Source organism: Rhinoraja longicauda, chromosome 1, assembly GCF_053455715.1.
Source record: "Rhinoraja longicauda isolate Sanriku21f chromosome 1, sRhiLon1.1, whole genome shotgun sequence".
Classification (NCBI taxonomy): Eukaryota; Metazoa; Chordata; class Chondrichthyes; order Rajiformes; family Arhynchobatidae; genus Rhinoraja; species Rhinoraja longicauda.
Window position 1 is genome coordinate 143,558,908 of NC_135953.1, and position 27,547 is coordinate 143,586,454.

The 27,547-nt window shown below is 46.9% G+C and overlaps 1 protein-coding gene across 1 annotated transcript in view; it reads right to left on the bottom strand.

Annotated features, from left to right (window-relative positions):
* Window positions 1-23,685, bottom strand: part of LOC144598039 (uncharacterized) — a 43,369-nt gene extending 19,684 nt beyond the window's left edge. The window contains exons 1-3 of the mRNA XM_078407915.1: window positions 23,584-23,685; window positions 13,915-14,082; window positions 11,408-11,507 (exon numbers count right to left, since the gene is read on the bottom strand). Coding sequence (XP_078264041.1) covers window positions 11,408-11,507; window positions 13,915-14,082; window positions 23,584-23,646 — 331 coding nt within the window. The 5' untranslated portion in view covers window positions 23,647-23,685. The remainder of the gene's footprint in view (window positions 1-11,407; window positions 11,508-13,914; window positions 14,083-23,583) is intronic.
* Window positions 23,686-27,547: the final 3,862 nt, after the last annotated feature.

Genomic DNA, 27,547 nt, shown 5'->3' on the forward strand with positions numbered 1-27,547 from the left:
AAAACCAACCTGCAGGAGAAGCTCATGATGTCCTTCTATCGCTGCTCCATCGAGAGTGTGCTGGCATACTGTATAACCACATGGTATGCCAGCTGCTCAGAAAAGGACAGGAAGGCCCTTCAGAGGGTCATCACGACAGCCCAGAAGATCATCGGCTGCTCACTGCCCTCCCTGGAGCACCTGTTCAGCCTACGCTGCCTCATACGCAGGCAAAATAATAAAAGATCCATCCCACCCCGGCCACCGTCTGTTTGTTCATCTGCCCTCTGGTTGACGTTTCAGGTCGATCAAATCCCGAACAAACAGACTTAAGAACAGTTTTTACCCCAGGGCCATACGAGAACTGAACACTACCTTCTGCACTAGGCAACACTGTTAAAACTTTTGTACTTAATATAATTGTATTTATTTGTTTTTGCATTTATTGCATATATGTTTTTACGCACCGTCAGGATTGGCTATTTTTAAATTTCGTTGTACTCGTTGCAATGACAATAAATGAATATTATTATTATTATTATTATTATAAATGGATTGAGGAATGGAAATATGAAGAAAGAGGTGTGGGAGGAGTTTCGGCATATTGGATGGATAATCCAAGTTGTAGAGGGATAGAGTTACGTACGAAGGAAGGCATATTGAAAGGTTGGGATGTATTATTGGCAGAGTGCCAATGGCATGATGATCAGGAGGAAAAAATGCAGTTGGCCAACAGGATTGTAAACAATTGGTGATGCAAAAATGGAAACCTAAGCGAAATAACCCCGAGGACTCCTTGTCTGGCATGGCGACCCTGTTTATAGAAGATGAGAGTAAATTGGGAAAGTCGGGAATGGTGTAGAACACCTCTCCCATATACCCCTAGCCACCTGTCCCCAAGAGGAGGAACTGCCCCACTAAGATCCCATCGGGGGGGGGGGGGCATCGGCACCCCCACAGGGAAGGGCATCCCCAGAGGAAGATGATATCGAGAGCGACCGGGAAACTGAAAAGGAGGATGAAAGGAGGGGAAGGGCTGAGGCTGAAGAGGAAGGAGCAGCAGTAATTGAATTCATCAGTGAGAGATTGCAACGAAGAGCAAAGGAAACACGAGGCTGAGAACCAGCAGGAAATTAAAAAGACTAAAAAGATAATGCTACTGAGAGCAATGCCAAATCCATTAGCAGGACAGAATGGGGCGCAGGCAGTGATGCATGTATACACCCTATGGAAGTTGCAGGAAATGATGAAAATTTCTAGGAGTGCCCCAGACTGCATTTGGATTTGTGAATTGTATAAGATCAACATTAACCATGTACGAAACAGTCGCAAGAGATTTGTTCACCCTAACGTCCGCCATCCTGAATCCTACCAAGGGGGTACGATGGAGACCCCTTTGGGAACCATGCCAGCCCGACCACCCCTAGACGGATGAGGGTTTTTTCTGGGCTTGGTGAATTTCTGCCGGAGTGGATCCCCAACGTGGCAGTGTACACTAAATTACTGTCACCCTTGCCTCCGCCAAGGCACTGCAGCAATTCACTCTCTCACCCCAACACGAAGAAGCATGCGGCAATCTAAAACAGTGCTAGTCACTGCACCAGACATTGGACGTTCTTTATAAGATTGCCCATTTTCAGCTTTATGTGATCAACCTATTGCAAGCCCCAGCCCTCCCAACACACTGGCATTATCAAGTGCAATGCCCATCCGGGTGGCCACGACTAAAATTTCCAGGGAAATGCCCTTTGCTGACATCACTGTCCGCACCGTAGCTTGCGAATCCTGCACTATGATCCCCACAGAACCAAATATTCTAATGGGCAGAATGGCCTTGCCAGACATGTGTGATGTAGGGTTAATGCAGGGGGATGCCTCTGCTGGGCAACGTGATCTTGGAAATTAGAGGGTTGTGCCATTGACTCCTTGACTGGGCTCTGGCTTACCCCTCTTGGGCAAATTTGTGTACCTGATGTTTTTCTGCCCGTTCCTTTCAACTATGTACACTTCCTTACGCATGCTAGTAAGGAGGGTATGGTCAGGATGGCAAAGGAAACCTGGTGGCATCTGAAAATTCACCAGGAGGCGTTAAAACAAGCCTCAGATTTTGAAATTTGCAGATGAAATAATCCCGGAAAGACAAAGGGAATGACACTCATATTGGACTGACCATCAGTCACTGAAAGGAAGTATGCAGGTACAGCAGGTAGTGAAGAAAGCCAATGGAATGTTGGACATCATAACAAGAGGAGCAAAGATGTCCTTCTGCAGTTGGAGAACCGCACCTGGAGTGAGACCACACCTGGAGTATTGTGTGCAGTTTTGGTCTCCGAATTTGAGGAAGGATATTCTTGCTATTGAGGGCGTGCAGCGTAGGTTTACGAGGTTAATTCCCGGAATGGCGAAACTGTCGTATGTTGAAAGACTGGAGCGACTGGGCTTGTATACGCTGGAATTTAGAAGGATGAGAGGGGATCTTATTGAAACATAGGATTATTAAGGGATTGAACACGTTAGAGGCAGGAACGGGGTACTGATTTTGAATGATCAGCCATGATCACATTGAATGGCGGTGCTGGCTCGAAGGGCCGAGTGGCCTACTCCTGCACCTATTGTCTATTGACCCTTTGAGTGTATATAAGTAGATCTTATAGAGTTGTCAGGGGCACATTATGATTAAGTGTGTGGAAGTTATTCTGACCCACACGCCCTCAGCGATGAATTAATTATTTATGCACAGCAATTAACCCCTGCTTTACCAGTCCTGCATTCCCAGGTACAAGAGGTACAGAAGCCACCACCAGTTACATAAGGGGACGAGTCCATAATACCAGGAGACTACGTGCTGAAATCTCTCCTCGGAATAGACGAGGTTAACGTATAATGAAAATGCACCTGGTGATCATCTGTCTTAAAGCCTTGCTGATTCCAGGTATGATGGAGGAAAGAAGTGCAGGCCGGACCAACCTAACCACGATCACCACCTGTGCCAAGGAGATGTACTCTAATGCGATGATGATAACCCGGAGGGATTTGGAAAATGGAACGTCAGCCGACTGAAGGCCTGTATTGGACTTTTGAGGCAGCTTCACTTTGTGACTGTTGAAGGACCGTCATTATAAAACGTTACCTTGTTATTGGACGAAGTGTAAATTTGATGATGTATGTCCAAGTGCGGGAGGTTGGATTCCCATAAAACTATGTCGGGTCTCTCCATTACAGAGATGTAAACGTGATCTCCAGTTTCTCGGAGAAGTCCCAAGAGGTAACTTATTTCTCCGAGCTCACTCAGCTATATACTCCCCATAGTCAGTAGTTGCTACCCACCCATGACCTCAGTACAGGCATTATTCAGCAAGACCAGAATGGGACCCCCTAAAGTACCTTATATGTGATAATTGGAGGGAGAAAGCAAAAATAAAGGTACCTAAACCTATCCACCTTATTTATGAACCCTTTACTGCCCCGCCTGCTATTTGTCTCCCGTTACCAAAGGATAATTCACATTCACAGGATGTATGTTTGGTCGTGGATATCGCCAAACCGTGCAAATTCACACCCAACGATGACCCCAGGTCATATGAGAATTGTTTCCACCAGGATTAGGAGGGATGCTACATGTTGATAACCCGAGCAACATCACATGCTTGATGTCGTTTTGTGATAACAGGACCTGTCAGGTCAAAGATAGCCAAGGGAAGTGTAAATGTCACCCCTATACCTGTGTTCCTCTTGTTATGGGAATCCAACTAGTCTGTGGAGTCTGCAATCGAATGCATGTGGTGGTGGGAAACTATACGTCTCCTTTTACCCAGATGACGAAAGAAAGAGGTGGCAGAGATGCGCGATGGTTCTCTGAGCAGTTTAGGATCTTGATAGAGGGAGGTGAGTTAAACATGTATTCAATATGTCATGGCACTTTGTTTTTAACAGATTCAAACCTTTTCTTTTTCTTTAATGGTACAGCCACTAATGTCCTGAATCCACCATTCCCGAGGTGGCAATAGGAACCCTGATTCCTATGATAATAACCTGTCCCTCCCAGTGGGTGTCTCGTCAAAGGTTGGTGACTAAAGCTGTTTCAGAAGAATTTTGTTCAAAGTGGAAAGATCCCACATCTCTAGGAACACATGGGAGCTCTGTGGGATAGGCAAGCTTCTTTAGTCTAGGCTTCACTGGAGGTTATTTGGCTGCCAATAATCGCAATTACCTCATTTGTGGTCTCACTATCTTGGGTAATGCAACCACGGAAGCCCTCGACATGGTTACCCAGGGACTTACTGAACTTAGGCTCTTTACTATGCAGAACAGATATGCCCTAGATTATTTGTTGGCTCGGGAAGGAGGTGTCTGTGCTATAGTAAAAGGTAGTTGTATGATGGGAGTTAGGGATCAGACAGAGAATATTACTCATTTTATTACAAAGATAAGAGAGTAAATGGATAACATGAAGGAGTCGAATAGTTGGGGTGATTAGGATTTTGGGGGCTGGTCGGACAAGTTGATTAATATAGCATTGTATATGGGAATTTTAATTGTTTGTATTTTTGTAGTGTTGGCTATTCTGAAATGTGTATTGAAAAGAATGCAGATGGTGTAGAGAGTATTGGTACTTCAAGAATGTTAGTGGTAAGACAAACTGAATTGTATGATAAGGAGGCTGAGGATGTTGATGGTGTGAAGGAAGAGTTTGAACGACTAGGAAGGTTATTAGATTAGGAGGTAAGAGTGAAGGGGAAGATGAAGTGGTTTTGAGGATGACCAACGTAATAGAATAGGTGTAATAGGATATGTGGCCTTTGGAGGGCAATACCAGAAGAATGATGCATGTGTGGAGTTTTGAAACTGAAAGAGTTAAGGCGATGCAGGCAAGAAGCAGTTCATGTAAGAGATATTGTAGCAGGGCGTAGTTTTTCTGGTGTCAAGGGTCATTGTTTAGAAGTGTTTAGAAGTGTTAATGATGGTCTAGTTTTGAAGGAAAATAACTGCAGATGCTGGTGCAAATCGAAGGTATTTATTCACAAACTGCTGGAGTAACTCAGCAGGTCAGGCGGGAAGGAATGGGTGACGTTTCGGGTCGAGGCCCTTCTTCAGAGGGGATGGGAAGATGTGGCCAGTAGTGGGGTCCCGTTGAAGGTGACGGAAATGTTGGAGGATGATTTGTTGGATACGCTGGCTGATGGATGGAAGGTGAGAACAAGGGGGATTCTGTCTAGTATTGATGCAGTTTCCTTTCTGTAGAAATAAACAAGGTTTAGATTTGATTGTACTTAGAAGTTTGGTTGTAGGTAGTTTGTTTTCTATCCACCTGAGGGAATATGAAGGCATTGTTTTACTCTTGAGGTGTTTATGGTGATTTATTGTTTTAAGCTATGATAGTTATCATAGAATGATAAAAGGAGGGAATGAGAATATATGCTATTAGCTGATATAGTCAATTAGAGATATTGTATTCTGTTGTAGTAGAGATGGTTTCTTTTGTTGTTTTAGCTAATATAAAATGAATGCTTATTTTCAGAGGAAAGCAGTACGATGGATGCTTGTGGCAGAAATGTTATCCTTGGGAACAGAATGTGTTTGTCCCTTTACGAGTGATAAGGAGTATACAGAATAGGGGCTCTTGTCCTCTCCCACTACTCTGTCTGACTGTGTGAGTGCTGTGTATTGAAACAGTAAAGCAAGGTCATGCAGCTGCGAGATTGCTCGTCTTTAGAGATAAAGAAAGTTTATTTCTTAATAACAACTCCTTATATGGGTGCGTGTGAAAGTAGGAAAAGTTTTGAATCCACTCTAGGTAAATTGATGCGTTTCTCTAAAAGCATGTGACTTATATTAATGGTTTGGTTTCTGAGCATGTGACCTGTATCAATGATTTTGTTTTCTCTGTAACCATGGGAATTATATTAGATTTGTAATTGGTCCTTGATTTCTTTTTGTCACACCTCTCTTTTCCTGTATAAAAAGTAAACAATCGTGGAGAAGTTGTTCTTCCCCTGCCCTGAGTTGAGATCTTTTCAGACACTAGTATTGTGTCTGGAGACCCTCACGGGAAGAACCCCACTGTGGAATAAATCTGATGTGCTCATCCAGTATTACGTGTGATTATTCAGACTGAAGGTAAAGAACTTGATTTAACAATTACTTCCTTTTCATCATCTTTTACTATTTACCCAAACAAAAGATAATCTTGCTGAGACTTTAAAACAACAAACTTTTAACATAAAACAGAGAAAAGCAGTGTGTAGAAAGGAACTGCAGATGCTGGCTGAAACCGACAACAGATACAAAATGCTGGAGTAACTCAGCAGCTCAGGCAGCATCTCTGGAGAACACGGACACAGAGTGCTGGAGTAACTCAGCAGATCAGGCTGTATCTCTGGAGAGAAGGAATGAGTGACGTTTCAGGTCGATACCCTTCTTCAGCGGAGACCAAAACTGTGATGTAGAACAAATGAATTAAAGATATGCAAAAAAGTAACAATGATAAAGGAAACAGGCCATTGTTAGCTGTTTGCTAGGTGAGAACGAGAAGCTGGTGCGACTTGGGTGGGGGAGGAATGGAGAGAGATGGAAAGCAGGGGTTACTTGAAGTTAGAGAAATCAATATTCATACCACTGGGCTGTAAGCTGCCCAAGCGAAATATCAGATGCTGTTCCTCCAATTTGCATTTAGCCTCACTCTGACAATGGAGGAGACCGAGGACAGAAAGGTCTGTGTTGGAATGGGAATTAAAATGTTTGGCAACTGGGAGATCAGGTTGGTTCAGGCTGCTGAGCGAAGGTGTTCAGCAAAATGATCGCCCAGTTTATGTTTGGTCTCGCCGATGTATAAGAGTCCACATCTTGAACAACGGTACAGTAGATGAGGTTGAAGGAGGTGCAAGTGAACTTCTGCCTAACCTGAAAGGACTGTCGGGTCCCTGGATAGAGTCGAGGGAGGAGGTATAGGGGCAAGTGGTGCATCTCTTGCGGTTGCAGGGCAAAGTACCTGGGGATGGGGTGGTTTGGGTAGGAAGGGATGAGTTAACCAGGGAGTTGCGGAGGGAACCTGTCTTTGTGGAAGGCGGAAAGGGGTGGAGATGGGAAGATCTCCACCTCTTTCCGCCTTCCGCAGAGCCCGTGATGACAGTAAAGCCATAGACATTGCACATATGGTCTTCAGCAAGGCATTTGATAAGGTTCTGCATTGGTACGTTGCTTTGGAAGGTCAGATCACATGGAGAGCTAATCGACTGGCTAGAGAATGGGCTTCATAAAAGGAAGCTGCAGGTGAAGATGTGTCTCAGGGATTGGTGCTGGGCCCATTGCTCTTTGTGGTTTATGTCAATGATTTTGATGAGAATATGGAAGGCGTGATGAGTAAGTTTGCAGAAGACACTGAAGTGGGTGGATCGTAGTTAGTGAAGATGGTTATCAAAAATTACAGCAGGATCTTGATCAGTTGGACAAGTGGGCTGAGAAATGGTTAATAGAGTTTAATGCGGATATGTGCGAGAGGAGGCATTTTGGGAAGTCAAATCAAGGCAGGACCTTCACAGTGAATGGCAGGGCCCTGGAGAGTGTTGTAGAGCAGAGGGATTTAGGGGTGAAGGTACATAGTTCCTTGAAAATGACATCACAGGTATATAGGGTGGTCAAAAAGGCTTATGGTAATTGGCTTTCATTGGTAAGTGTATTGAAGTTGGGGTGTTATGTCACAGTTGAACCAGATGTTGGTGAGACAAAATGACTCAGTCTGAAGATGGGTCTCGACCCAAAACGTCAACTATTCCTTTTCTCCAAAGATGCTGCCTGACCCGCTGAGATACTCCAGCATTTTGTGTCCGTTGTCAGTGTACACGAGCATCTGAAGTTTCTTCCTGCACAAGATGTTGGTGAGACCGCTCTTAAGAGTATTGTGTTGAGTTTGGTCACTCTGCAATAGAAAGGATAGCTAGAAAGGATAGGAGTGCAGAGAAGATTTATGAGAGCATTGTCAGGACTTGAGGGCCTAAGCTATAGGGAAAGGTTGGACGGGCTAGGATTTAATTCCTTAGAGTGCAGGAGACTAAGGCTTATATTATAGAGGTGTGCAAGATCATTAGTGAATTAGATATGGTGAAAGTACAATAGCTAGTGCATCAGTCACTAAAAGGAAGCATGCAGGTACAGCAGGCAGTGAAGAAAGCCAATGGAATGTTGGCCTTCATAACAAGAGGAGTTGAGTATAGGAACAAAGAGGTCCTTCTGCAGTTGTTCAGGGCCCTAGAGACCGCACCTGGAGTATTGTGTGCAGTTTTGGTCTCCAAATTTGAGGAAGGATATTCTTGCTATTGAGGGAGTGCAGCGTAGGTTTACTAGGTTAATTCCCGGAATGGCGGGACTATCATATGTTGAAAGACTGGAGCGACTAGGCTTGTATACACTGGAATTTAGAAGGATGAGAGGAGATCTTATCGAAACGTATAAGATTATTAAGGGGTTGGACACGTTAGAGGCAGGAAACATGTTCCCAATGTTGGGGGAGTCCAGAACAAGGGGCCACAGTTTAAGAATAAGGGGTAGGCCATTTAGAACTGAGATGAGGAAGAACTTTTTCAGTCAGAGAGTTGTGAATCTGTGGAATTCTCTGCCTCAGAAGGCAGTGGAGGCCAATTCTCTGAATGCATTCAAGAGAGAGCTAGAGCTCTTAAGGATAGCGGAGTCAGGGGGTATGGGGAGAAGGCAGGAACGGGGTACTGATTGAGAATGATCAGCCATGATCACATTGAATGGCGGTGCTGGCTCTAAGGGCCGAATGGCCTCCTCCTGCACCTATTGTCTATAATCTTATATGTTTCAATAAGATCCCCTCTCATCCTTCTAAATTCCAGCGTATACAAGCCTAGTCATTCCAGTCTTTCAACAGACGACAGTCCCGCCATTCCGGGAATTAACCTAGTGAACCTACGCTGCACGCCATCAATAGCAAGAATATTCTTCCTCAAATTTGGTGACCAAAACTGCACACAGTACTCCAGGTGCAGTCTCACTAGAGCCCTGTACAACTGCAGAAGGACCTCTTTGCTCCTATACTCAACTCCAATTGTCATAAAGGCCAACATGCCATTAGCTTTCTTCACTGCCTGCTGTACAAGGCCACCCAGATCTCTTTGTACTTCCCCATTTCCTAACTTGACACCATTCAGATAATAATCTGCCTTCCCGTTCTTTCCACCAAAGTGGATAAACTCACATTTATCCACATTAAACGGCATCTGCCATGCATCTGCTCACTCACACAACCTGTTCAAGTCACCCTGCATCCTCATAGATAGCATCCTCCTCACAGTTCACACTGCCACCCAGCTTTGTGTCATCCACAAATTTGCTAATGTTACTTTTAATCCCTTCATCTAAGTCATTAATGTATATTGTAAATAGCTGCGGTCCCAGCACCGAGCCTTGCGGTACCTCACGAGTCACTGCCTGCCATTCTGAAAGGGACCCGTTAATCCCTATTCTGTTTCCTGTCAGCCAACCAATTTTCTATCCATGTCAGCACCCTACCATGTGCTCTAATTTTGCCCACTAATCTCCTGTGAGGGACCTTATCAAAGGCTTTTTGAAAGTCCAGGTACAACATCCACTGACACCCCCTTGTCCATTTTCCTAGTTACATCTTCAAAAAATTCCAGATCAGTCAAACATGATTTCCCCTTCCTAAATCCATGCTGACTCAGAACGACCCTGTTACCGCTATCCAAATGCTCCGCAATTTCTTCTTTTATAATTGACTCCAGCATCTTCCCCACCACTGATGTCAGACTAACTGGTCTATAATTTCCCGTTTTCTCTCTCCCTCCTTTCTTAAAAGGTGGGATAACATTAGTTACCCTCCAAACCACAGGAACTGATCCTGAATCTATAGAACATTGGAAAATGATCACCAATGCGTCCACGATTTCTAGAGCCACTTCCTTAAATACCCTGAGATGCAGACCATCAGGCCCTGGGGATTTATCAGCCTTCAGTCCCATCAGTCTACCCAACACAATTTCCTGCCTAATGTGAATCTCCTTCAGTTCCTCTGTCACCCTATGATCTCTGGCCACTAGAACATCTGGGAGATTGTTTGTATCTTCCTTAGTGAAGACAGATCCAAAGTACTGGTTCAACTCGTCTGCCATTTCCTTGTTCCCCATAATAAATTCACCTGCTTCTGTCTTCAAGGGACCCACATTTGTCTTAACTATTTTTTTCCTCTTCACGTACCTAAAGAAGTTTTTACTATCCTCGTTTATATTCTTGGCTCGCTTACCTTTGTACCTCATCTTTTCTCCCCGTATTGCCTTTTTAGTTATCTTTTGTTGCTCTTTAAGAGAGTCCCAATCCTCTAGCTTCCCGGTCATCTTTGCTATATTATACTTCTCCTTTATTTTTATACTGTCCTTGACTTCCCTTGTCAGCCACGGGTGCCTCTTACTCCCCTTAGAATATATCTTCCTCTTTGGAATGAACTGGTCCTACACCTTCTGTATTATTCCCAGAAATACCTGCCATTGTTGTTCCACCGTCTTCCCTGCTAGGGTCTCTTTCCAGTCAACTCTGGCCACCTCCTCCCTCATGCCTCCATAGTCCCCCTTGCTCAACTGCAATACTGACACTTCCGATTTTCCCTTCTCCCTCTCAAATTGTAGATTAAAACTGATCATATTATGATCACTACCTCCTAATGTAGGAAAATAACTGCAGATGCTGGTACAAATCGAAGGTATCAAAAAATGCTGGTGTAATTCAGCAGGTCAGGCAGCATCTAGGAGAGAGGTTTAGCAACTGAGAGTTTAGCAACATGCTCTCTCGCTGCTCCCCCTGTGATGTTTCCTGCCCTCCTACTCTACGACCACGCTTTGACCCACTATCTCCTAATGGCTCTTTTACCTTGAGTTCCCTTATTAAATCCGGTTCATTACACAACACTAAATCCAGAATTGCCTTCTCCGTGGTACAAGCTGCTCTAAGAATCCATCTCAGAGGCATTTCACAAACTCCCTTTCTTCGGGACCATTACCAAGCTGATTTTCCAAGTCTACCTGCATGTTGAAATCTCCCATAACCACCGTAGCATTACATTTGCGACATGCCAATTTTAACTCTTGATTCAACTTGCACCCTATATCCAGGCTACTGTTTGGGGGTAAACTTATTTTACCCAAACCTAGAGGACAATCCCATGTGCCACTGACACCCCTTCACCCATAAATCTCAGTATATTGCTCCTCTGTCCCCATAACCTCAGCTTGCTATCCTGTCATCTCAGTGTATAAGGAACTGAACATTAAGTATGTTTGCTGCATATTGGAAATATCAGGTACAAATGATACTGGGCATGTAACTGAGCCCACAACAAGGGACCAATGTCTGTCACCCTCTGATTGATGATGAATGTTATTTCATTCTCTCATCGTACCTGTTGATTTGTTCATTAGAGCATTGTAGTACGCAAAGAATGCCCTGAATTCCACAGGCCGATAGGACAGTGCTTTAAATATGTTTGGCAAAAATCCACCCTGTAAAACAAAAGTAATTAGAATGATTTCCCCAGATTGCAAACCCTTTAAACAGTTGAAAATATATGCATTATAATACATGCTCTGGGCTGCCGTTAACGATTGAATACGAATGAGGAAATAGCTGACTCGCTACATATTTACATTGTTCACTGATGTATTGATGGTTCATCAAAGTAATGGAAATACAGTCAGTGTGGAAACAGGCCCTTCGGCCCAACTCACCCACACCGTACAACAATGTCCCAGCTACCCTAGTCCCACTTGCCTGCGCTTGGTCCATAATCCTCCAAACCCCTGTCCTATCCAAGTACCCGTGCAACTGTTTCTTAAACGATGGGATAGTCCCAGCCTCAACTACCTCCTCCAGCAGCTTGTTCTATACACCCACCACCCTCTTGTGTGAAAAAGGTTACCCCTCGGATTCCTATTAAATCTTTTCCCTTTCACCTTGAACCTATGTCCTCTGGTCCTCGATTCCCCTACTCTGGGCAAGAGACTCTGTGCATCTACCTGATCTATTCCTCTCATGATTTTGTATAAGATCCTCCTCCGCTCCATGGAATAGAGACCTAGCCTACTCAACCTCTCCCTATAGCTCACACCCTCTAGTCCTGGCAACAGGACTAGATGGAGATACTAAATGGAGATACAAGAATCTGCAGATGCTAGAATTGTGAGTAATCAGTGCTGGCTGATTCCAGCGTCTGCGGTTATTGTCTAGTCTGAAGAAGGTTCCCGATCTGAAACGTCGTCAGTGAAGATGCGGTTGATGGTTAACAGTGAAAGGTTAGATCACAGGGGATCCATTGAGAGCTAGCTAATTGGATAGAGAATTGGCCTCATGGGAAGAAGCAGAGGTTGACAGTGGAAGATTATTTTTCGTACTGGAGTCCGTATCTACTGGTGTGCCTCACAGATGGGCCATTGCTGTTTGTCATCTTGGAGTGCAGGAGGCTAAGGGATGATCTTATAGAGTTGTATAAATCATGAGGGGAATTGATAGGGTGGATGCAGTCTTTTATCCAGGACAGGGAAAGCAAGAAAGGGCACAAAGTGCCAGAGTGATCCCTGGAGAACATGGATAGGTGATGTTTTGGGTCAGGACCATTCTTCAGACAAAGACCCAGAGTTTATTGGCTCAAGGTGAGAGGGGACACAAGGTGAGAGGGGAACGTGAGTGGAACACTAGCCAGTTCATCTTGGATACTGACCTTCCCACCATAGAAGGAATCTACAGAGGTGCTGCCTCAAACAAGCACGATCCACACCACCCTGGCCACGCTCTCATTTCACTCCTGCCACCGGGAAGAAGGTACAGGAGCCTGAAACTGTCATGTCCAGAAACAATTTCTTCCCAAAAGCATCAGGTTATTGAACACCACAAACTCTAACTACAAACTGCCTTGATTCGTGACTGGGGGCTTGCAGCGGCATTCTTTTTATCTTACCACTATGTTGTTTGTTTTTATATGCTGAACTTCTTTCTGTTGTTTATTATGGTTTTACTAACTCCTGTCGAAGGTATTTATTCACAAAATGCTGGAGTAACTCAGCAGGTCAGGCAGCATCTAACTCCTGTATTTGCACATCTGTTGTTTCATTATTCTGCTTTGGGAGATATGACAATAAAACACTCTTGACTTTTTCACACAGTGGATGTATGGAATGAGTTGCCATAGGAGCTAGTTGAGGCAGATACAATGACAACATTTATAAGACACTTGGACAGGTACATGGACAGGAAAGGTTTTGCAAAATATGCTGGATGTCTCTATGGCCACCCAGCATAAAGCTTTCCAGCCAGCTGTTACATAGAGCTCTAGGAGCTAGCGGAATCAAGGGATATGGGGAGAAGGCAGGCACAGGTTATGGATTGTGGATGATCACCCATGATCACAATGAATGGCGGTGCTGGCTCGAAGGGCCAAATGGCCTCCCCCTGCACCTATTTTCTGCGTTTCTATGCCACGACACTGTTTGTAAAAACCTTACCTTGTATATCTTCTTTAAACTTTCCTCCTCTCACCTGAACCTATGCCCTCTGGTAGTTGATATTTCCACCGTGTGAAAAGACTGTCTACCCTATCTATGCCTCTGATCATCTACAATCCTTCTATCAGGTCTCCCCTCATCCTCTGATGCGCCAGAGAAAACAATTCAAATTTGTCCACCTTCTCCTTATAGCTGATAACCTCTGACACAGGCAGCGTTCTGGTAAACCTCTCCTGCCCTCTGTCCAACGCCTCGATGTCCTTCCTAGTGTGGGAGCAGAACCGCACACAATAGTCCACATGTGGTCTAAGCAATGTTACAACTCAGCAATGATCTGTCTGAACGATGATACTGGATACAAGCTAAATTGTCTCTTTTTTTTATTTCTGCACAGTATCAAAAGAAAACCCACCTTGGTTTCCACCTCCTCCATCAGCTCAACAATGTCATATGGCAGGTCCTTCTTATAAGGAACAGGGTATCGGCTGATAGGTCGGCTAGGGTTCCCAGACTTTGTGCTGTATTCCACTTTGCAAGGATCTGATCTTCCTCTGGTCCATCTTAGTGCCACTGTGAAAGACTAGATTGGGGAAAATAGGGCAAACAATAACATAAATTCAAATGACAACCCAGTGCACAGTAGTTTTAAAATACGTACACATCTTACCATGAAGTAGTACGTGACATACAAGATAAGTTAAAGTTTTAACATACATCAAGGACGTAATACGGAGACTTTATAAGGCGCTGGTCAGGCCACCTGATAAAGTATGGGCAGTTTTGGGCCCCATTTCTGAAGACGGATAGAAACATAGAAAATAGGTGCAGGAGGTGGTCATTTGGCCCTTCGAGCCAGCACTGCCATTCATTATGAACATCCACAATCCCATGCCTGCCTGCTCCCCATATCCCTTGATCCACTAGTCAGAGCTCTATCTAACTCTCTTTTAAATTCATCCGGTGAATCGGCCTCCTCTGCCTTCTGTGGCAGAGAATTCCACAAATTCACAACTCTCTGGGTGAAAATGTTTCTTCTCACCTCAGTTTTAAATGGCCTCCCCTTTATTCTTAGACTGTGGCCCCTGGTTCTGGACTCACCCAACATTGGGAACATGTTTCCTGCATCCAGCTAGTCCAGTCCTTTCATAACTTTATACGTAATTGTTTCTCACTTTCCCTTTATCTTTAAACTATTGTTTTGTCATCAACATTTCCCTGTTCTAATCAAGCATTTCCAGCGTTTTTCATTCTCATTTCGTAATTAACATAGCTGTATGCCGGCCTTGGAGGAGGGTGGAGAGCAGGTTCACATGAATGATCCTGGGGATGACTGGGTGAATGTATGGGGAGCGTTTGGTGACTCTGTTCTCACCAGTCAAGAAGGAAGAGGGGGAATCTTATTGAAACCTACCAAATAAAGAAAGCCCTATAGTGGATGTGGAGAGAATGATTCCAGTAAGTAGAAGTCCAGAACCAGAGGGCACAGCCTCAGAATAAAAGGATGTACCTTTAGGTTGGAGATGAGGAATTTATTTAGCCAGAGGGTGGCAAATCTGTAGAATTCATTGCCACAGATGGTTATGGAGGACAAAACACTGGGTATTTTAAAGGGCGTTCTTGATTAGTAAGGACATCAAAGGTTATGGGAGAATGGGGTTGAGAGGGCAGAATATAGATCAGTCATGATCACATGACCAAGCAGACCTGATGGAAAACATCCAGGAATGGCAAAATTCCTGTTTTATAGTCATAAAGGGGATAGATTTTGGAATAAAGTATCCAATTAAAACAAAGTGCAGAGTGAAGACTTATTGTGAAGATGCGACTATAACAAAATAAGCAACCTCATCACTATTGTGCTTCTGATTTATATAATTTTACGATAGCTAATTTGTACACCGTTATTTAAGATGGGCAGGAAGGATGTGAGGGAACTATAACCAACATTTGGGTCGGCATATTGAGTGACAAGGTACTGCAGATACTGGTTTACATTTACCAAGCCAATTAATCTACAAACCTGTGCGTCTTTGGAGTGCGGGAGGAAACCGAAGATCTTGGAGAAAACCCAGGCAGATCCGGGGAGAACGTAAAACTCCGTACAGACCCTGATGGGTCCCCACTCAAAACATCACGACTTCCAGAGATGCCGTCTGACCAAGCGAGTTACTCTAGCAATTTTTTTTTCTGTAAACCAGCATCTGCAGGTCCTTGTGTCAACAAATATAGAATTGTATTATACACCACAGTATTTGATGTGTCGGAAAATAAATGCAGATGCAGGCACAAATCGAAAGTATCGAAAAATGCTGGAGTCACTCAACAGGTCAGGCAGCATCTAGGAGAGAAGGAATGTGTGACGTTTCGGGTCGAGACCCTTCTTCAGACTGATGTCAGGGGGGCGGGACAAAGAAAGGATATAGGTGGAGACAGGAAGATAGTGGGAGAACTGGGATGGGCGAGGGGAAGAGAGGGACAGAGGAACTATCTAGAGTTAGAGAAGTCAATGTTCATACCGCTGGGCTGTAAGCTGCCCAAGCAAAATATAAGGTGCTGTTCCTCCAATTTGCGGTGGGCCTCACTATGACACTGGAGGAGGCCAATGACAAAAAGGTCAGACTGGGAGTAGGAGGGGGAGTTGAAGCGTTCAGCCACCGGGAGATCAGTTTGGTTAAGGCAGACTGAGCGAAGGTGTTGAGCGAAACGATCGCCGAACCTGCGTTTGGTCTCGCCGATGTAGAGAAGTTGACATCTGGAACAGCGGATACAATAGATGAGGTTGGAGGAGGTGCAGGTGAACTTCTGCCTCACCTGGAAGGACTGTTTGGGTCCTTGGACAGTCGAGGGGGGAAGTAAAGGGACAGGTGTTGCATCTCCTGCGGTTGCAGGGGAAAGTGCCTGGGGAGGGGGTGGTTTAGGTAGGAAGGGACGAGTGGACCAGGGAGTTACGGAGGGAACGGTCTCTGCGGAAAGCAGAAAGGGGAGGAGATGGGAAGCTGTGGCCAGTAGTGGGGTCCCGTTGGAAGTGACGGAAATGTTAGACAATAGACAATAGGTGCAGGAGTAGCCCATTCAGCCCTTCGAGCCAGCACCGCCATTCAATGCGATCATGGCTGATCACTCTCAATCAGTACCCCGTTCCTGCCTTCTCCCCATACCCCCTCACTCCGCTATCCTTAAGAGCTCTATCCAGCTCTCTCTTGAAAGCATCCAACGAACTGGCCTCCACTGCCTTCTGAGGCAGAGAATTCCACACCTTCACCACTCTCTGACTGAAAAAGTTCTTCCTCATCTCCGTTCTAAATGGCCTACCCCTTATTCTTAAACTGTGACCCCTTGTTCTGGACTCCCCCAACATTGGGAACATGTTTCCTGCCTCTAATGTGTCCAATCCCCTAATTATCTTATATGTTTCAATAAGATCCCCCCTCATCCTTCTAAATTCCAGTGTATACAAGCCTAATTGCTCCAGACTTTCAACATACGACAGTTGGAGGATAATTTGTTGGATACGCTGGCAGATGGGGTGGAAGGTGAGGAAAAGGGGGACTCTGTCCTTGTTACGAATGGGGGAGGGGGAGCAAGAGCGGAGCTGCGGGATGTAGAAGAGGCCCTAGTGAGAGCCTCATCTATAATGGGAAAGCCCCGTTTCCTAAAGAATAAGGACATCTCTGATGACCTCGTGTGAAACACCTCATCCTGGGCGCAGATGTGGAATGACGGAGGAATTGGGAGTAGGGGGATAAACATTTTGCAGGAGACAGGGTGGGAAGAAGTGTGGTCCAGATAGCTGTGTCAGTGGGTTTGTACTAGATGTACTAGTCTGTCTCCTGTGATGGAGTGTGATACCGTTTCTGGATCTCACCATCTCCATCACATGAGACTTCCCCCCCTCGACTCCATGCAAGGACCCAAACAGTCCTTCCAGGTGAGGCAAAGGTTCACCTGTACCTCCTCCAACCTCATCGCTGTTCCCGATGTCAACTTCTGTACATCAGCGAGACCAAACACAGGCTCGGCGATCATTTCGCTCAACACCTTCGCTCAGTCCACCTTAACCAACCTGATGTCCCGGTAGCTGAGCACTTCAACTCCCCCTCCCACTCTGACCTTTCTGTCATGGGCCTCCTCCAGTGTCATAGTGAGGCCCACCGCAAATTGGAGGAACAGCACCTCATATTTCGCTTGGGCAGCCCAGCGGTATGAACATTGACTTCTCTAACTTTAGATAGTTCCTCTGTCCCTCCCTTCCCCTCCCCCTTCCCAGTTCTCCCACTGTCTTCCTGTCTCCACCTATATCCTTTCTTTGTCCCGGCCCCCCTGACATCAGTCTGAAGAAGGGTCTCAACCCAAAACGTCACAGTATTTGATGCTGTCGTTAACTTCTAAACCACAAACTTAAATTTGATTTTCATGATCCCAAACTGGCACAGATATTGGTTTATTATCACATTTACTGAGGTAGAGTGAAACCTATTGTTTCAATCAAATCAGATCATGAATATAATCAAACCAAACACAAGTATAACTGGTAAAGCAAAGAGAAAAATACCAAAGTGCAGGACATAGTTTCATACCAGTCCATGTCAGCAATGAGGGAGACTGGACAATTGTTACTGCCCCCTAGCTTACACAAGAACCTTTCAAAAACTTGGCAACAGAGTGGAAAGTGGCGTTCCCAAGTCTGGAGGAGCACACGTTCAAAATTTTGGATATTCGGCCCGACAGGAGCAGAGAGAAGGAAGAATAACTGGGATCCAAGTGATCTTCAGTTAGTTGGTTGCTTTCCCGAGGCAGCATGAAGTGTGGATGAAGTCAACGGTGGGGGGGCTCTGGTCTGTGTGATGGACTGGGCTACATATACAACTCTCTGCAATTTCTTACGGTCTTGGACAGAGCTGTTCCCCCAAACCAATCTGTGATTGAACCCTGTGAAAGCATTATGCATTCCACGATGCTTGGTTATAAAAGGACTGGACAAGCTAGATGCAGGCAAAATGTTCCCAATGTTGGGGGAGTGCAGAACCAGGGGCCACAGTCTAAGAATAAAGGGGAGGCCATTTAAAACTGAGGTGAGAAAAAACTTTTTCACCCAGACACTTGTGAATCTGTGGAATTCTCTGCCACAGATTCTCAGGGCAGTAGAGGCCAATTTCATATTATTTTTTTCATATTTCAGATACAGCGCGGAAACAGGCCTTTTTGGCCCACCAAGTCCGCACCGCCCAGCGATCTCCGCACATTAACACTATCCTACACACACTAGGGACAATTTTTACATTTTACCCAGTCAAATTAACCTACATACCTGTACGTCTTTGGAGGGTGGGAGGAAACCGAAGATCTCGGAGAAAACCCACGCAGGTCACGGGGAGAACGTACAAACTCCTTACAGTACAGCACCCGTAGTCAGGATCGAACCTGAGTCTCAGGCGCTGCATTCGCTATAAAGCAGCAACTCTACCGTTGCGCCACCGTGCCGCAGGATGAATTTAAAAGAGAGTTAGATAGAGCTCTAGGGGCTAGTGGAATCGAGGGATATGGGGAGAAGGCAGGCACGGGTTACTGATTGTGGATCATCAGCCATGATCACAATGAATGGCGGTGCTGGCTCGAAGGGCTGAATGGCCACCTCCTGTATCTATTTTCTATGTTTCTGTGCATCTGTAGTAGTTGGCAAGAGTGCATGGAGACATGCCAACTGCTAATAAATGGATCTCTAGCAACGATCCATGTGGACTATCAATGACCTCCACTCAGAATATTATCCCAGAGAAGATAGGCTCTGAACCAATTGCTGGTAAGTAAGATTTGTACAGATGAGAGTTGATGGTCAACAGGGGTGCAGTGAGTACAAGCACCCATTTCTATGGTTCAAGACCCAATAGAGCTGCTCCCCGGCTTACGAGGCTTCCAGTTGTGATAGCCGCCCCTTGCTTCCACCCACATGATCGCATGTATTCAATGCATTTCGACGTACTTTCGGTTTCCGATGGGTTTCTCGGAACAGAACCACATGGTAAGCTGAGGAGCACCTGAACAAGGCATGACGCAGAGACACACCAGGTACAGTGGTAAGATGATACCAAAACATCAGAGACAGATGAGACAGAGTGCTCTGATCAAGAAGTGAATAAATCTCTGATGATTTAAATTAACAAAATCAAGCAAACTTTAAATGTTTGAAGAATGGAACAAATTGCAACATTGGAACAACTGCAAATTGTGCAGATTCTCTGAGGGATGTGACAGCATTCAAGTAAACTCAAATTTATTGTCAGATGCACAAGTACAAGTAGGGGGACAACAAAACCATTGGGGGCACAAGGAACTGGAGATGCTACTTTATTAAAAATCTCTGGAGAACATGGACACAGAGTGCTGGAGTAACTCAGCGGGTCAGGCAGCATCTCTGGAGAACATGGACACAGAGTGCTGGAGTAACTCAGCGGCTCAGGCAGCATCTCTGGAGAACATGGACACAGAGTGCTGGAGTAACTCAGCGGCTCAGGCAGCATCTCTGGAGAACATGGACAGGAGGTCGAGTGAAACCTATTATTTTGGGTTGTCACTTCGGGTTGGGACCCTTCTTCAGACAAACCAATCCCTTTCCCTCCAGAGGCTGTTCGACCTGCTGAGCTCTTCCAGCTCATTGTTGCACCAGATCTCAGCATTTGGAATTTCCCCTCTCCCTCTTCTACTGTCAACACCTGCCACCTCCCCCCCACCTCACTCCCCTGACCCCCACACTCCATCCCACACGCACTCCCTAACCCCTCCCACACACGCCAACCCCCCAAACACACACACTCAACCCCCCACACACACACTCCGCACCCCCCATGCGCGTGCCAACCCCCCCACACGCGCCCCCCCCGCTCCCAGCCCCCCACCCCTAACCTCCGCGCGTGCCCCACCCCCCCACACGCGCCAACCCCCACACACACGCGCGTGTCCCCCCGCGCGCGCCACTCCACACTCGCGCCCCCCCCACATGCGTCCCCCCCCCCCACACACACTCGCCCCCCCACAATAGATGCAGGAGTAGGCCATTCGAGCCAGCACCACCATTCAATGTGATCATGGCTGATCATTCTCAATCAGTACCCCTCCCTGCCTCCTTCCCATACCCCCTGACTCCGCTATCCTTAAGAGCTCCATCTAGTTCTGTCTTGAATGCATTGAGAGACTTGGCCTCCGCTGCCTTCTTTTCCTCATCTCCGTTCTAAATGGCCTACCCCTTATTCTTAAACTGTGGACTCCCCCAACATTGGGAACATGTTTCTTGCCTCTAACGTGTCCAACCCCTTAATAATCTTATATGTTTCAATAAGATCCCCTCTCATCCTAAATTCCAGTGTATACAAGCCTAGTCGCTCCAGTCTTTCAACATATGACAGTCCCGCCATTCCGGGAATTAACCTAGTAAACCTACGCTGCACGCCCTCAATAGCAAGAATATCCTTCCTCAAACTTGGAGACCAAAACTGCAAACAGTACACCAGCAGCGGTCTCACTAGGGCCCGATACAACTGCAGAAGGACCTCTTTACTCCTATACCCTCCTCTTGTTATGAAGGCCAACATTCCATTGGCTTTATTCACTGCCTGCTGTACCTGCATGCTTCCTTTCAGTGACTGATGCACTAGGACACCAAGATCTCGTTGTACGTCCCCTTGACACCATTCAGATAATAATCTGCCTTCTTATTCTTACCACCAAAGTGGATAACCTCACACTTATCCACATTAAACTGCATCTGCCATGCATCCACCCACTCACACAACCTGTCCAAGTCACCCTGCAACCTCACAGCATGTTCCTCACAGTTCACACTACCACCCAGCTTTGTATCATCTGCAAATTTGCTAATGGTACTTTTAATCCCTTCATCCAAGTCATTAAGGTATATTGTAAATAGCTGCGGTCCCAGCACCGAGCCTTGTGGTACCCCACTAGTTACTGCCTGCCATTCTGAAAGGGACCCATTTATGCCCACTCTTTGCTTTCTGTCTGTCAACCAATTTTCTATTCATGTCAGTACCCTACCTCCAATACCATGTGCTCTAATTTTGCCCACTAATCTCCTATGTGGAACCTTGTCAAAGGTTTTCTGAAAGTCAAGGTACACCACATCCACCGGCTCTCCCCTGTCAATTTTCCTGGTTACATCCTCAAAGATTAGTCAAGCATGATTTCCCCTTCGTAAATCCATGCTGACTCGGAACAATCCTGTTAGTACTATCCAAATGCTCCGCAATTTCGTCTTTTATAATTGACTCCAGCATCTTCTCCACCATTGATGTCAGACTAACTGGTCTATAATTTCCCGTTTTCTCTCTCCCTCCTTTCTTAAAAAGTGGGACAACATTAGCTACCCTCCAATCCACAGGACCTGATCCTGAATCTATAGAACATTGGAAAATGATCACCAATGCGTCCACAATTTCTAGCGCCACCTCCTTAAGTACTCTGGGACGCAGACCATCAGGCCCTGGGGATTTATCAGCCTTCAGTCCCATCAGTCTACCCAACAACATTTCCTGCCTAATGTGGATTTCCTTCAGTTCCTCCGTCACCCTAGGTTCTCTGGCCACTAGAACATCTGGGAAATTGCTTGTATCTTCCTTAGTGAAGACAGATCCAAAGTACCGGTTCAACTCGTCTGCCATTTCCTTGTTTCCCCATAATAAATTCCCCCGCTTCTGTCTTCAAGGGACCCACATTCGCCTTGACTATTTTTTCCCTCTTTACATACCTAAAAAAGCTTTTACTATCCTCCTTTATATTATTGGCTAGTTCATCTTTTCTCCCCGTATTGCCTTCTTAGTCATCTTCTGTTGCTCTTTAAAAGAGTCCCAATCCTCTGGCTTCCCACTCTTCTTTGCTTTCTTGTACTTCTTCTCTTTTATTTTTATGCTGTCCTTGACTTCCCTTGTCAGCCACGGGTGTCTCTTACTCCCCTTGGAATCTTTCCTCCTCTTTTGATCCTGCAACTTCTGCATTATTCCCAGGAATACCTGCCACTGCTGTTCCACCGTCTTCCCTGCAAGGGCCTCCTTCCAGTCAATTCTGGCCAGCTCCTGCCTCTGTAATCCCCTTTGCTGTACTGTAATACTGACACTTCCGATTTTCCCTTCTCCCTCTCAATTTGTAGAGTAAAACTTATCATATTGTGATCACTGCATCCTAATGGCTCTTTTACCTTGAGTCCCCTTATCAGATCAGGTTCATTACACAACACTAAATCCAGAATTGCCTTCTCCCTGGTAGGCTCCCGTTCAAGCTGTTCTAAGAATCCATCTCGGATGCACTCCACAAACTCTCTTTCCAGGGGTCCATTACCAACCTGATTTTCCCAGTCTACCTGCATGTTGAAATCTCCCATGACCACCGTAGCATTACATTTGCGACATGCCAATTTTAGCTCCTGATTCAACTTGCACCTTATGTCGAGGATACTGTTTGGGGACCTGTAGATAATTGCCATTAGGGTCTTTTTACCCTTACAATTCCTCAATTCTATCCATACTGATTCTACATCTCCTGATTCTATGTCCCCCCATGCAAGGGAGTGAATATCATTCCTTACCAACTGAGCGACCCCACCCCCTCTGCCCACCTGTCTGTCTTTTCTATACGTTGTGTACCCCTGAATATTCAGTTCCCAGCCCTGGTCCTCTTGTAGCCATGTCTGTGATTCCCACATCATACGTGCGCGGGTCTTGACCCCGCTTCCCCCCCCCACCCGCTCTCCCCCTCACCCGCTCTCCCCCCCCTCCCCCCACACGCACTCTCCCCCACCACACGCACTCTCCCCCACCACACGCACTCCCCCCTCCACACGCACTCCCCCCTCCAGCCGCACTCCCCCCACCACACGCACTCCCCCCACACGCACACTCCCCCCTCACACGCACACTCCCCTCACACGCACACTCCCCACACACGCACACTCCCCCCACACACGCACACTCCCCCCACACACGCACTCCACGCACACGCACTCCACGCGCACTCCTCGCACACACTCTGCCCTACACACACTCCGTTACTCCCTCCCTCTCCCTGTCTCTCTCACCGCCAGTCGGGCCCAGCTCATGGCGCCAACGTCCACTCCGCTCCGGGCAGGAAGTGACGCCATACCCCGCCCCCGCTCCTGATTTGCGGCTGCGGGGGAACGGTCCCGTCATCGGACACACAGGCCCCGCCCCGGACACAGGCCCCGTCATCGGAAACGGGCCCCGCCCCGGACACAGGCCCCGCCCCGGACAGAGGACACAGGCCCCGTAATTGGACACAGGCTCCGCCCTAGGACACGGGCTCGGCCCCATGATACAGGCCCCGCTCCCCGGACACAGGCCCCGCCCGAACACCGGCCCCGCCCCTGAGCCAGTCCCCGCCCCCGGTCCCAGGGGGCCGAGCCTGTGTCCGCCCTCCGAGGCGGGGGCGGGGCCTATGTCCGGTGACGGGGCCTGTGCCCGGGGGCGGAGGGCCCCGCCCCGGACAAAGTCCCCGCCTCCGGGCACAGGCCCCGTCACCGGACATAGGCCCCGCCCCCGCCTCGGAGGGCGGACACAGGCTCCACCCTAGGACACAGGCTCCACCCTAGGACACAGGCTCGGCCCCCTGATACAGGCCCCGCTCCCCGGACACAGGCCCCGCCCGAACACCGGCCCCGCCCCTGAGCCAGTCCCCGCCCCCGGTCCCAGTCTCCCTCCCGGACACAGGCCCCGCTCGGGAAAGCGGACACAGGTTCTGCCCTCGGATTATTCCCTCGGACATCGGCCCCGCCCCGGACAAAGTCCCCGCCCCCGGTCACAGGCCCCGTCACCGGACATAGGCCCCGCCCCCGCCTCGGAGGGCGGACACAGGCTCCACCCTAGTACACAGGCTCGGCCCCCTGATACAGGCCCCGCTCCCCGGACACAAGACCCTCAACCGCGCTTTCCCGCTTTCTGCTGCACAACAGCCGGGCGATCTCGTGCAGGTTTCGCTCGCGTGGGTACTGGTTGCAAAAGGGTTATTTAGATTTTTTTACGTGGGCAAGTTTGGTGAGATGATCCATGTCCAAGCTGTCGGGCTGTGACTTGAAGAGTGACAAGGTGGTGTCGGGACTGCTTTTTTCTAACTCCTGACGCCACACTGACCCCCGACCCCGCAATGACCCCGACCCCACGGTGACCCCCAATCCCGCAATGACCTCCGACCCCACACTGACCCTGGCACCCGCCTGCACTGGTCCCGGGTGTCCGTGTGCTGACCCGACCCTGAGCCCACACAGATCCCTGACCACTGGCGTCCGACCCCACAATGACCCTGGCCCCCGCCTGCACTGGTCCTGGGTGTCCATGTGCTGACCTAGTGTGCCAGGGGTCATAAGGTTTTAAAACATCGAAGTAGTTTGGCCATTCAGCCCATCGAGTCTACTCTGCCATTCAATTATGGCTAATCTATCTCTCCTTCCCAACCCCATTCTCCTGCCTTATCTGCATAACCCCCGACATCCGTACTAATCAAGAATCTATCCATCACTGCATTAAAAATATCCACTGAGTTGACCTCCACAGCCAGCTGTGGCAAAGAATTGCAATAAAAGGCGCTTTTTCAGGTTGGCTGCCAGAGACTAGCGAAGTTCTGCAGGGGTCAGTGCTGCTCTTCACATTGTATATTAATGATTTGGATGAAGGGATTGAAGGCTCTAGGCAAGTTTGCAGATGATGCTAACATAGGTGGAGGGCAGACAGTGTAGAGGAAGCAAGGACTCTGCAGAAGGACTAGGACAGGTTAGGAGAGTGGGTACAGAAGTGGCAGATGGAATTCAGTATCGCAAAGTGCGGAGTCATACATTTCAGTAATAATAAAGGCGTAGATTATTTTCTAAGCAGAGAGAGAATCCAGAAATCAGAGGTGCAAAGGGACCTGCAAAGGAGTGCTGGTGCAGGATTCCCAAAAGGTTAATTTGCAAGTCGAATCGGTAGTGAGGAAGCTAGCATTTATATAAATAAATACAAAAACAGAGATGTAATACATAGGCGCTGGTCAGGCCGCATTTAGAGTCCTGTGAGCAAATTTGGACCCACACCCGAGGAAGGATGTGCTGGCTCTGGACAGGGTCCAGAGGAGGTTTACAAGAATGATTCCAGGAATGAGCGAGTTAACATATGAGGAGTGTTTGACAGCACTGGGCCTGTACTCGCTGGAGTTCAGAAGGGTGAAGGGGAACCTCATTGAAACTTACAGAATAATGAAAGCCATAGAGTGGATGTGGAGAGGATGTTTCCACTGATGGGAGAGTCTAGGACCAGTGGTCATAGTCTCAGGATTAAAGGGTGCTCTTTTAGAAAGGAGGTGAGGAGAAACTTCTTCAGTCAGGGTAGTTAATCTGTGGAACTTATTGTCACAGACAGTGGATATTTTTAAGGCAGAGATAGGCAAATTCTTGATTAGAACAGGTGTCAAGCATTAGATTTAGATTTAGATTCTACTGCGCGGAAACAGGCCCTTTCGGCCCACCAAGTCCGCGCCGCCCAGCGATCCTCGCACATTAACACTATCCTACACACACCAGGGACAATTTTTACATTTACCCAGTCAATTAACCTACAAACCTGCACGTCTTTGGGGAGAAGGTAGGAAAATGGGATTAGGAGGCAGAGATCAGCCATGATTGATTGGCGGAGTTTAATCAATGGCCCAAATGACCTAATTCTACTCCTATAACTTGTGAACGTGAATTCCACAGATTCACCACCCTCTGACTAAAGGAATTATTTCTCATCTCCTTCCTAAAGGAACATCCTTTAATTCTGAGGCTATGACCTTTAGTCCGAGACTCTCCCACTAATGGAAACATCCTCTCCACATCCACTCTATCCAAGCCTTTCACTATTCGGTAAAAGAACCAGAGGATTTTCACGATAAATTTAGACAACATTTGATTTGACAACAAAAATGAACACAACATTTTACTGGAGACCACAAAGCCTTTTGAAATCGTTTATTGATCACCACATTTTTCATAGGTTTACAAGCACAAAGCATAAAATTGACCCAATCTAATTAACACAGTGACATGCAATTTAAAACTGGAGTCATACATCACCAACTCATCCGAGATACCCTTGTATTTGGTCCATCTCCTTCTAAACGTATCCTACCCATGTACCTGTGTGCAGGAAGGAACTGCGGATGCTAGTTTAAACTGGAGACACAAAATGCTGGAGTAACTCAGCGGGTCAGACAACGCCTCTGGAGAAAAGGAATAGGTGATGTTTCGAGTTGAGACCCTTCTTCAGACTGAAGAAAAGTCTCCAGAGATGCTGTCTGACCCGCTGAGTTACTCCAGCTTTTTGTGTCTATCTGTTTGAAAGTCTTAAGTATTGTTTTGTACCACGTCAATGCCCGCCTCTGGCATTTTGTTCCATAAACCCACCACCCTCTGTGTTAAAAGTTGCCCCTCAGGTTCGTATTCAATTTCCCCCCTCACCTTAAACCTATGTCCTCTGGTTCTCGATTCTCCTACCCTGGGAATAAGACTATACATTTACCCTTGTGATTTCATACACCTATACAATCACCCCTCAGCCTCCAAGGACTAATATCCCAACTATCTCAACCCCTCACTGTAGCTCTGGTCCTCAAGATCTGACATCTTTCTAAAGGAGATAGAATCATCATATCATATATATACAGCCGGAAACAGGCCTTTTCGGCCCTCCAAGTCCGTGCCGCCCAGTGATCCCCGTACATTAACACTATCCTACACTAGGGACAATTTTTACATTTACCCAGCCAATTAACCTACATACCTGTACGTCTTTGGAGTGTGGGAGGAAACCGGAGATCTCGGAGAAAACCCACGCAGGTCACGGGGAGAACGTACAAACTCCTTACAGTGCAGCACCCGTAGTCAGGATCGAACCTGAGTCTCCGGCGTTGCATTCGCTACATTCGCTGTAAAGCAGCAACTCTACCGCTGCGCTACCGTGCCGCCCCTCATAGAATAGAATAGATTTGCTTTTAGATTGCACTCAAAATCAATG